The sequence below is a fragment of the Muntiacus reevesi genome, chromosome X, assembly GCF_963930625.1.
Source record: "Muntiacus reevesi chromosome X, mMunRee1.1, whole genome shotgun sequence".
Lineage (NCBI taxonomy): Eukaryota > Metazoa > Chordata > Mammalia > Artiodactyla > Cervidae > Muntiacus > Muntiacus reevesi.
In genome coordinates, this window is record NC_089271.1 from 92,662,614 (window position 1) to 92,674,991 (window position 12,378).

General features: G+C 36.2%; 1 protein-coding gene across 1 annotated transcript in view; it reads right to left on the reverse strand.

Moving 5' to 3' along the window:
• The window catches only part of IL1RAPL2 (interleukin 1 receptor accessory protein like 2), a 607,533-nt gene that overhangs the window by 315,231 nt on the left and 279,924 nt on the right, over positions 1-12,378 (reverse strand). Inside the window, exon 6 of the mRNA XM_065916802.1 lies at positions 2,467-2,541. Coding sequence (XP_065772874.1) covers positions 2,467-2,541 — 75 coding nt within the window. The remainder of the gene's footprint in view (positions 1-2,466; positions 2,542-12,378) is intronic.

The window sequence follows — 12,378 nt, forward strand, 5'->3', positions numbered from 1 at the left end:
ATTTTAAATATTGGGATTTGGCAAATCTGAACTTGGTAATGTCCTTAGCCATTTAGTTCAGATTGTTATATTTTGGGTAGTTCTCATTTTAGTTCTAGTTTTAAGGATATCTGAAGCTGCATGTGATTGGTAAATTTTTAAAAAATGAAGGAAAATAATTTCTAGAGGTTTTGAGACCTTAATGAATCTTTCAGGATGTACAGAAGGATGTCCAATCACCCCAGTTATCTTTCTCTAGCTCAATTTTATGCTTAGGATTTCTAAGCCCTCATCACTCTGACTACAGAGCCCCCACCAACACTGAAGAGTTCTCTGACATTTAAAGAGCTCCTAACATCACCTTACAATTGAAGCATGAGTAAATTACAATACAAAATGATTTCCAGTTGTGAATAAACAGTACTAAATAAATCTGTGGAAAAGTTAAAATCACTTAAAATTAACCAGTCATGTGCTCCTTGGAATGCCAAATATCTTGTTTAACTGATTTTGTTTTTCTTTCTCTGAATTACACGGTTGATTTAGCTAGCATCTTGGAGAAACAGCCTTTCTGGAATGAAAAATGGGCAGGTTTCCACTTTTCTGTCAATAAAGTTGTTTCCAAATTATGTAACAATATAAAAACTGAAAAGTTCAGCCTTGCATCTAATGTAAATTGGAAGCAAATTACTCTAGTGCTTTCACAGGGTGATATTGTTGAGTTATTTTGGCATATATATCTAAGTTAGAATAAATAAATATGTATATATATGTATATGTGTATATATATGTGTATATGTGTGTGGATGTCCTGAATAGCACAGACAAGTGTGACACCCAGTGAGTCTGAATGATGAAATTTACTCCCTACAAAAGTTTCCTTCCTTACTTTAGAGCAACATTCCTCAAACTTTTCTGTTGAAGTTTGCTTAATGGCAGAGGAAAATGAAGAAGCATCTCCCTAGAGGTCACAAACATAAAATTTAGTCATGTTTTATTTGAAATGGTTGTGTGAATTTTGCTTTCTACTCCTTATTTCATGTTTTCATATAAAAATAACTTATCCATTTGAATCTTCAACAAATGATACAAGGTCATTTTATTGTTTCATGTAACCCCTGGCAAACCACCAAATACTCTTGAGGTATTTTATACCAGTATGAATGGACAGATGTAAATAAAACTTACTGAAAGAGTGTGTCCACACATCTAGATTCGGCTTTAACAAAATGTGGAAGACTCTACAAAGAAATATTCAGATGGTAGAGAGATAGTCTAATACTTTGACATTATCTGCAGATGGAAGGGAGATAGTCTAATACTTTGACATTATCTACAGAATATTCAGCATTTTCACAGCCCACTCTTGACAACATGTTTATTATTTTGTATTTTCTTAAAATATTTAACTCTGCTACTCATATGGCTAGGCTGCATTAACTATAATGTGCTATGTTTCATTTTATAAAAATGAACAAGCTCTTAAGAATAGGTTAGAGGAATCTCTCACATATTTTCAAGATATAAACGAGCCTATAAAAATACAAATTGAATTGGAAAGATCAAAGTTTGAGTCAAAAACTTCCAAAGTGAGTGAAATATTGGGGCCAGTTCATCTTCCCTGGCTATATAATTGGTAGGTACCACTGTGGTCACATATTTCAATGTCACATATCCAAAGTATAACTAATAACTTTGCCAGCATATTTACCTAGTTATCTTGTTTGGTATTAAAGAAATTATCTGAAGTGAAGAATAGAACAAAACCCAAGATAGACAAAAGCTCACAGATGTTAAAGAATGTAGTTTAATGGACATGGTTTGAAAGAGACACTAGCAGGTCTCTGAGATTTAAGCTTAAAGTTCTTGGAATATAAGGATTAGTGGTAAGGGACTCAAAAAGAGGCTCAATACCTTGTGTCTTTATTTCAGTCTGTAAAAAGACAGTAGTAACCATAAATCAACTTGTATTTTTTTTTGTTACACCATATTATTCATAAATATGCAAGATCTCAACCTAAAAACAAGTTGTGAAGTTTTAAATATTCCTGAATTGTGCCACTGGAAATAATATTATCAAATCATTCTAAAGGTTGTACTGAGGGGCTGTTTTATTTTGAAAAAGGGCTTGTTCTCCAGGAGTTAATGCCCTCTGAATAAAAATTTTGAATGGACAAGCATGAAAAGTTTTCTGTACCAATCACCAATGCGTGACACCCAGGAATCTATCAATCACAGAGTCAAAAAGCTCTGTCCTATAGCGCAGTAAATACCCAGTGTAACCAATTAGTATTACCATTCCTTGATGCAATAAAAACTCATTTCCTTAAACTGCTATTGCACTGAACTCCGGGGTTATAAATGAGCAGATGCAAATTGATTTGCATGAAATAACAGTAGCAGTAAACCTTTCCTGATTCATGCAATTTTCTCCATCTGTTAACAGAGAGCAAGTTTAAGATCTATTATTTCCTGAAGGGGACTTACCCAGCTGGACATCTATAACACTTGGCTGATTCTCCATGGGGAACAATGGCTTGGGAGGTTTGTCTGTGAGTAAAGCTAGAAGAGAAAATGAAAAAAGGTAACGAAACAATTGAAATAAATTACAGGATGAGAAAGATTCTACCCTGTATGGTATTTAATGTCTGTAAACTTGATAGCATGTAAACATTTATCAGACAGTGTTCCTACATGAGTTGTTACTCTATCCATACAAATTCATTTCCTAGCACATTTAGAGTGCTGTTGATTCACTGTAAATTGGCTACTTACTTTGAAAGTTACACTTTCCAGCAAGATCAAATGAATATCTACTTTGAATGGTTTTATAAGCTTGTGAGTGTCAAGAAATAGAGATTTTAAAAGTATAATCATATAAACATTAAATCTTCAGACCCATGTAAAATAGTCTTAGTGACATGAATCCTAATGAGCATTTCTGGTGGATTGAAACTTCTGCACCTCTGAACCATCCCTCACTCTCCATCTCAATCTTTAAAACAATATAACAAAAGACACTGGTAACTTCATTAGTATAATTGATAATTGATCAAAAACACTGAACAAATATATTTTTCCCACTAAGTCCTGTGCTAAGTGTTAAGGGAAAAGAAGCAAAATTTTCATCTTTGCATTCAATGTATAACCTAGGAGTATGAACACAGAAGCAGCACATGAACTAAAGATATTAAAGAACAAAGAAGACAACTTAATAAAACATTGTACCATTTGAGTTATAAAACTATAATGTGGAGGGATTTCCCTGGTGATCTAGTGGCTAAAACTTCACGCTCCCAATTCAGGGAATTGGGTTCCATTCTTGAACAGAGAACTAGATCCCATGTGCCTCAGCTAAGAGCTCATATGCTGCAACTGAAGATTCTGAGTGCTGTAATGCATAGTGAACATCCAACAGGCTTCAACTAAGACCCATGTCAGCCAGATAAAGAAATTAAAGCTATACGGGGTAAAGGAGTGGAGAAAGGACAGGTCAATATTTGTTGTCAGGTTGGGCAAAGTTTTATGAAGGAAATGAGTCTCCACACAGACCATAAGAAGTGGAAAAGATTTGGAAAGGCAGAGTAATGAATGAGAAACACAGGAAAGATTAATAACATAAATCAAGGATTAGAGGGCTTCCCTGATGTTTCAGCTGATAAAGAATCTGCCTGCAATGTGGGAGACCTGGGTTTAATCACTGGGTTGGGAAGATCCCCTGCAGAAGGGAATGGCTGCCCACTCCAGGATTCTGGCCTGGAGAATTCCATGGACTTTATAGTGCATGGGGTCACAAAAAATTGGACAGGGCTGAGCAACTTTCACTTAGCAAGCACACTGGGATTAAAGTTGAACAATCTGGTAAGAAGGAGTTGAGTGGGGTGGGGTAAAAGTAAGTTGTTCATGATGTGGATTAATTGGAAATAACACTTGATATAATTGAGCTCACTTCTAGAGGATCTTGAGACATATGCAGAGGAATCTGAACATGATATAGTAGGCTAGAAGACTACTGTAGAGTTTTGGAAAAATAGCAACAAAAGACTATCTATCTAAAAGATTATTTATCTTTAGTGCTATCTAAAGACAAATGACTTGATATGTACAAAGGTCTGGGGGGAAAAACAGCTTAAGAGGATTCAGTAACAATGCTGCAGTGAGGGGATAAGGAGTCAGAATATTGAAGTCTAGAGAAATGTTTTTTATTTTAAATGAGGAAAATTTGAGAGTCACCTAGAAGAAAGAAATGCAAGGACTTGGCACATAGATATAAAATGCTTTATGACAAACTTTATGTAATGCTAATATTTATATCTTGAGTTCCTTTTAATTATCTCTGTATTTATGCCTTACTTCATCTATCCAGCTAGACTCTTACCTATCTAGGGGAAATGTTTTATACTTCTTTGTAATTCACAAGCGACCTAGAGTTGGGCTAGGCATGTAAGAGATAATCATTAAAGCATTGTTAATTGATTGGTTAGGAATTCTTGCTGACATGAGGGAAGTTCATCTCATATTTGCAAAGATATTTAAAAGAAAAAGAGAGACAAGAGTTGGGCACACGATAGGTAAGGTTGTGTGCTAAGTTGCTTCAGTTGTGTCCGACTCTTTGTGACCCTATGGACCGTAGCCTGCCAGGCTCCTCTGTTCATGGGATTCTCTTGGTAAGAATACTGGAGTGGGTTGCCATTTCCTTCCCCAGGGAATCTTCTCTACCTAGAGATCAAACCTGGGTCTCCTGCATTGCAGGCAGACTCTTTTCCATTGAGTCACCTGGGAAGCCCAGGTAAGGCTAGGGAAATGCACAAACTTGGCGGTATACACACAAAAAATTGTGGATAACAAACAAAGGCACCGAAGAAGAGCTTTACATAACATTAATTTTATCTTCCTGATATCCAAACTATTCAGGAAAATTTTAGTGAATTGTTCTCATTTTTCCAATAAATCTTTGTTGATGACCTGTAATGTGTCTTGTCCTTACGGAATTAAGTGATCTATTTTTCTAACTAAGCTGATTGTAGCATAATATAGGCAGACATGCAAATTTAATATCCATAGTCTTCATTTTTTCAATATTTCAGTTATTTTTAATACCCTTATATTTAAATATTTGAAATACAAAGAATATGCTTTAGACAAAATTTAAATATTTGTATACAAAACCCAGTCACAATAGATGTTCACTTTTGTTGTTTGCTATTGTTTGAAATAGCAAAATGTTGAGTACTACCAAAATATCCATCAGTAGGAGTCTGGTTAATAATATTATGTTACTTCTATATAGTGATATATTATGATACATCTACTTAAAAGAATGAGGTAAATCTGTATGTCTATCATGAAATATCTCAAGATACACTATTCAATGAAAGAAACAAGGTTCTAAACAGTGTGCATAATAATACTATCCTTTTTGTGAAAAATATACGTGTGCATGCACATGTGCTATGCATTTATAAATTGGTGTAAGCATAGAATATTTTTGAATGGATACATGTGAAATTCATAACAGTGATTTCCTCTGAGGAGAAGAACTAGGTGGCTAAGGAATAGTGGTGGATAGGTTAGTTTTCACTGTATACCTTTTGTACATTTTGAACAACATGAATATATTGTGTATTAAAAACATGAATAAAATTGAAATTAAATAAAGTCCTGCCACCTACATTTTATTTATAAAGGGATAATTTTGGTTATTTGGTATAATTATTGTCAATCTGCCTTACACATCTAGATTATAGATACCTTGATTGCTGGAGACTGTTCTTAGTATTATTTTCAAATATGTCTTGCCACCAAATGTATTATTTGGAATGTGATAGGCGGGAAGTAACTTTAGGTAATGTATTTCATGCTCAAAGTTGAATATGTTGGCTTACTTTCATTAGGATATGAATTTGGAGTCATGGTTGTCCCCCATTCTAAAATTTGTCATGGACTATGGATATATTCACTCTGATTTTATGATTGTTAAGTGTCAACTACTAACATTTATTAATATTCATGATAATTTTAGGTGCCTTACATTCACAGGTGGTTCATAATTTTCAGTTATGTGCTTTCATATACATTAGCTAATGTGATCTACACAATGACTTGGAAGGTAAGGAAGATAGAATTATGGCCACCTTAGAGATGAAGCTAAATGAAGCTTATGTTATCTCATTTGGTGCCCCCTTGTGATCAAAATCTCCTATATGCAGAATGGAAAGGAAGATAGACATAAATTGTAGGCAGGAAACAGGTAAAAAATGCTAAGTACTGAATCAATGATTTTAGCCTCTGACTACAGACTAATCAACTAAGCAAGGTTCCCAGGCCAGTGACAGTGGCAAACAGTCAGCTGAAACACAGTTTCTAGAGAACATTTCATGCATATACATTTTTTCCCCAAACCCATGAATGAAAGGAGATGAACTTGCACTTATCCTAACACATCCCAGTGGGATATATGGGCGTGGAACCTCATTAAATTCCAATATCATGTCTAGGCCTGGGAATTGCCAAGAAGTGCAGAACATTTGTGATGATAAAGCAGCAACTTCAGCAGTTCATCTGGATCCTGACCAGAAGCCCACAGACAAATCTATCAGCGTCCAGCATAATTACAGTATTTGCAGATTAGCTAGAGCACATGCCATGAACAGGCAAGCTCATTTCTTTCTTCTTTTTTTAAAACCTCATCTGAAAATCACAGTTACTGTTTGGGAAATGAAGGGGAGAACTGTCAATACCAGGCCCCATGAGCCACACAGTGGAGATTCACAGTCTTATTAGAAAACTTATCTTGGACTTCTAGACTAATTGAGGTTTGAGCTAGTCTTTGAATTTACTGCTTAAGCTTCATGTTTTGATGGAAAGAATGGGAGCAAGGGATGCAGTTTGGTACTAACATTTAAGTCCAGAATTCCTTCCTGCATTTCCCTCTGTAGCTGCTCATGTTTAATTATCCTTAAATATAATTGCTGTACAGAGTATACCATGGTATTAGTCTTAATGTGCTACTGAAGCTATGACTGTTACCACTTGTTTCTTCCTAAAGCTAAGTTTTATATGTTGGATACTAACTTTTCTGAGGAGAATGTCCAAATTACCTCTTCCTTTCCTATTGCAGGCAACAGTTGTATATACCTGTGCAACCAGAACAATTGATTTGACTGAAATGATGAATACATTTCTGTGAACTTAGTGTGAGAAATCAGTAGAATCATTTGTTAGACTGAATAAATCAATTTATTGGACTATATTGCCTAAGAGTTACATACAGTTATTATAAGTTTCATTCTCTTCTTTTGTTAATGTGTCTCTAATTAGACTTGCCAGCGAGCCAAGCAGGAGGGAATAGGACAGTTGGATGCAAAGGACACTAAGTATGAACCCACTAGAATCACGAAGTGACTATTTAATTTTTATGAATGAAGACATTATGAAATGTGTATGTTTAGCTCAACAAAATGCATCCCTCCAAATCTATCCAATATCAGCACTGAAATCATATTCCAAAATCATTAGTTTCACCACAACATTTAACCATAAAAAATCTCCCAATGTTCCCTACATTTATAAGAGGATAGAATCTGAACTTATCAGGTGAATATAAAGGCAGTCATGATCCAGCCTTAAAAAACAACAACAACAAAAAAAACGTCTTCCTGCATTCCTACTTACTCCTTTACTTTATCCGTACTTTGTTTGGCCAAGTTACTTGCCTGATTTACACATTGCAACTCTGTATCTAAGCTTGGAGACAAATTATAATAGTTACCATAATTACAATTTATTTAGTATCTGCCATGTGCTCAGCCTTTTTTAAGACATTTTATATTATATTTTACAAATAACTTTCTCAAACTCAAGGAGCTCTTGACTTGTACAAGAGGGATCTGAACTGAATTATGTCTGACTTCACCATGCTGGCAATGCCTTTTGAAGACCTTCCTCTTCACCATCCTAAGTCCTATCTATCTTCCAAAAGTCAGTTGAAACCCTACATCCTATAGAAAGCCTTCCCTAATAAAAGGCTAAACAAAACTTTCCTCTCTCTGAAATCCTAAAGCAAGTAAATTTCTTTCTCAAAACCTAAAGAAAGTAAAAACTCTTTCTTTGAACCATTCATTTGGTTCTCTGCATATGTTGCTTTAAAAACAAATTCAACATCATTTAATATGGTTATTTCTAGTCTCCCTAATGAGATTTTGAAGTTCCTAGATGACAATAATCATGTCTCGCATAACTCAACAGTTAAGACAGTGTCTGACACTGTGGAACAAATAAACACAATCTTCAAATTAATTTTCCTATTGAATTCTTTCTGTAAAAATGGGTGCTTCTCATAGGGTTCTTAGGTTACAAGGAACAGAAACACACTCTTGTTAATTTAAGCAAAAAGGGAATTTATCAGAAGGATGTTTCAAGGATGGACAGGATGTCTGGGGGACTAAGTTTAGAAACAAGAAAGAAATCAGGCCAGGTCTAGATGTACAGGCAGAAAGGAACTACACCACAATTTTATCTCGATTCCATTACTGGACTGAATTCACTCCGACTGGTTTTCTGTGTTTTTTTTAATTTGCTTTGTCTTGCTGTGTTGCATCTTGTTTTCTGTCCTTGTGTCATTTTGAGCAAGATTCAAAATCTGAGGAAAGAGAAGCTGAAGGGACAAGATTGAAAGTCCAGCCCTAGCCAAGACTGCATGCACACCCCAAGGAAAAGAAAAATCTCCCTAAAGCAAGATTTCACTGTCTCAGCAACATTATTAATTTTCAGTGCCAGATAATTTTCTCTTGTAGGTGGCTGTCTTCTGCATCACAGAATGTTTAATGGCTTCATTGGCCTCCAGCCACTCAATGCTAGTAGTAACCTCCCCACAAAAGCACCCTAGGTTGAGAACCACTGTCTTGCAGGAAACTTAGTTTCTCTGTTGTTCTGAGGGAATTGAAGATCTTCAGAAAGATTTGGGAACAGTCTTCACATGGGAGAAGAAAATGGAGGTCCTTACTAAGCAAATTAGGACGAAGGAGAGCCAGGGATCTTGTTAATATCCTTAAAGATTTCTTGTAATCATGAAAGGAGATTCTCCAAGTCTAGCCAAAGTAGTTGACTAGCTTCAAGATTTCATAAATTGAACACAGAATGAATCCAGACATTGCTGAGTTCTGGAAACACCATAAGCCTTACTATTTCTTGGAAAGGACTATCTCTGAGTTAACTTCAGAGACTTCCTAATTTTGAATTATGATGCACATTTTTTACTGACTACTTAATGAATATAAAGTTCCATATATTGTGAAGGTTTCATTTCTAGGATTACTAAGTTAAGAATCCCCTATTTAGGTAATCATTCAGGAAACATATATAATAAATATGATTATTTAATATCATCTTTAATCCTCCAAATCTGGAAACTCAAACAGGACCAACATTAGATATAATGTGTCTCCTTTGCCCTAAGCTTCCTCTTTTTGTGTACCCTATTTCATAGGAGTTTCTTTTCCAGCCTGATTTTATGCACCCAGTATGTCTCTCTAAACAAATCTTGCTGCAAAGAAACCTCTGTGATCTTCCCAGTGCACCAGGCCCGAGTACTTGTCTCATGCATCCCACCTGGGCTGGTGATCTGTTTCACTATAGATAATATACATGCTGTTCTCTCGAAACATCCCACCCTCGCCTTCTCCCACAGAGTCCAAAAGGGAGGTGGGAGAGGGGATGGGGATGGGGATGTGGAATACATGTAAATCCATGGCTGATTCATGCCAATGTATGACAAAAACCACTACAATATTGTAAAGTAATTAGCCTCCAACTAATAAAAATAAATGAAAAAAAAAAGAAACCTCTATGATTTAAATATTAGTATGAATTTAAGATATCTGAACCTCCTTTCCTAAGGATAGTCACTTTTGAAGAATTGTCTGGAAATGTGTAAGGGCAGGCTTTATTTCTTAGTAGAAGGTTAAACAACAAGCACAAAACTGGCCCCAGGACCCTTCTCTTTACTCCTGTCTTTACACTGGTATTGGACAACAGACAGGGTAGGCTTCAGCAGAAGTTAATGAAGCCAGATACGTTATTTTCCTCAAGATTCCAACCAACATTACTATGAGTGATTTCTCTACTTAACATTATCTTAGGAAAGACAGCCCAGACATAGTTTAAATTAAATAACACATTAATGTCCATGAAAAGTTTTGTTTTCACTTCAGTCTGTTACAGCCTCCACCAACTAAGTGTGTGCATGTGTATGCTCACTCGTGTTGAACACTTTGAAATCCCATGGACTGCAGCCACCAGGCTCCTATATTCGTGGAATTTTCCAGTCAAGAATACTAAAGTGGGTTGCCATTTCCTTCTCCAGGGGATCTTCTTGACTCAGGGATCAAACCCATGTATCCTGCACTGGCAGACAGATTCTTTACCACTGAACCACCTGGGAAGCCCTCCATCAATTAAGCACTACAGCAATTAATTTTTTATAAATGTTTTCTCCACCAAAACTCAATATCTTTGCCTCATTTAAAATAGGAGGGGGCAGACTGACATATTATTCACCTATATAAATTTCATCCAGAAAGAATATGTATTTTCTATCTGTTCCAGCTATGGTAGAAAAGCTGTGATAGGGTCAGGAAAAAAAAAATCAAGTCAGTGATTCCAAGAGTCATTGTAGATTTGTTTCAAATCATTGATGGCTTGACCTTCAGATATTTGGAAGTACGTCTCCCATACCTCCCTACTCCTAACTAAAAATAACCATTCCAGTATTCTTGCCTGGAGAATTCCATGGACAGAGGAGCCTGGCAGGCCACAGTCCATGGGGCCACAGAGTTGGACACAGCTGAGCGACTAACACACACACAAGTCACTGTTACTGATGGTGGTGGCTCATGATCCTAATGCATGCATTTAAAAGATAAAATTACTGAAAACCTCAGAGGTAAATAGACAGGAGGTCATATTCATAGGATTAAACTGTTCTTTTAGTACAAACACAGTTTAGTTCCACTAAAATATTCCTGCCATCATTTAAAGCCATTCCAAGTATTTGTCTTTATTTAGCATAAAATTTAAGTCAGATATTTTCTTTGACTCAGTAGGTGATCCTTTAACAAGCAGATACTAAGTTGCCAGGGAAGTGCTAATTGTTGATATCTGCTAGGCTATTGCCCCCTGCACAGCTCAGAACTCCTGACCTTCCCATCCCCAGCAACTGCTCTGGGCATGTGGCTCAAAGACGGTATCCTGCCTTGCAATTCAATTGATGTGCCTTGAGGGTCATGAATGGTCAGAGTTGCTGTGAAGTTGCCCTAAGATGCCCTTTCCTCTATATTTATTTAAACTAATGTTTGAGTTTTGAGCAATGCATGAGCTTTGGGAAAGCTTGAGCACAAAGGCAGGGCAATTTCTTCTCAATGCCATTTGACATAGGGCCCTTCTCTGGAGAGAACAATGTTTATTCAGCACAAATCTGCCCAGACATAAAACAACTTCTTCAAACTTGAAAAGGAAACAACCTTGGGGGAAATTGAAACTTAAACAGAGGTTGTGACAGTAGGTTTCTCTCTCTCTCTCTCTCTCTCTCTCTCTCTCTCTCTCTCTTCACAGAACACGCTTTTTCTTCACTTTTGCCTTTTCCCACTTAACAGACCACCAGCCCAGGTGGGAGGTATGAGTCAAGTGCTCGGGCCTGTTGGGCTGGGAAGATCCAGAGGAATCTGGTGGAGAGGGAGGTGGGATGGGAGACCGGGATGGGGAATTCGTGTAACTCTATGGCTGATTCACATCAATGTATGACAAAACCCACTGAAAAATAAAAAAGAAAAAAAAGAAAAAAAAAAAAAAAGAAAGAAAATCAAGAAAGATTTTTGCCTTCTGTCTTTAAAATAGTACTCCTGGGGTACTTCTGCTTATAGTGCACTTAAATTAATATAGTGTACTTCTGAGTTCCACATACAACTTGGGATATAGTTAGCACTAAATAATGAGAAATTGATTAGTTTTATTTTTTCAGATTTATTGACATATAACTCTGTGTAAGTTTAAGATCTTTGAGGGGGAAATGGCAACCCACTTCAGTATTTTTGCCTAGAGAACCCCCTAGACAGAGGAGCTTGGCAAGTATGGTCCATGGTGTTGCAAAGAGTTGGACATGACTGAAGTGATTTAGCTTGTTTATGCACAAGTTTAAGACACACAATGTATTGATTTGATACACTTTTATATTGTAATACAATTACCACCATAGAGTTAACTAGTATCTCCATCAGGTCACATAATTTCCTTTTTGTGGTGAGAATATTTAAGGTCTACTCTCTTAGCAATTTTCAAATATATATTGCAATAATGTTCATTATAGTCACCATGCTGTGTATAAGATTCCTGGAACTTATTCAT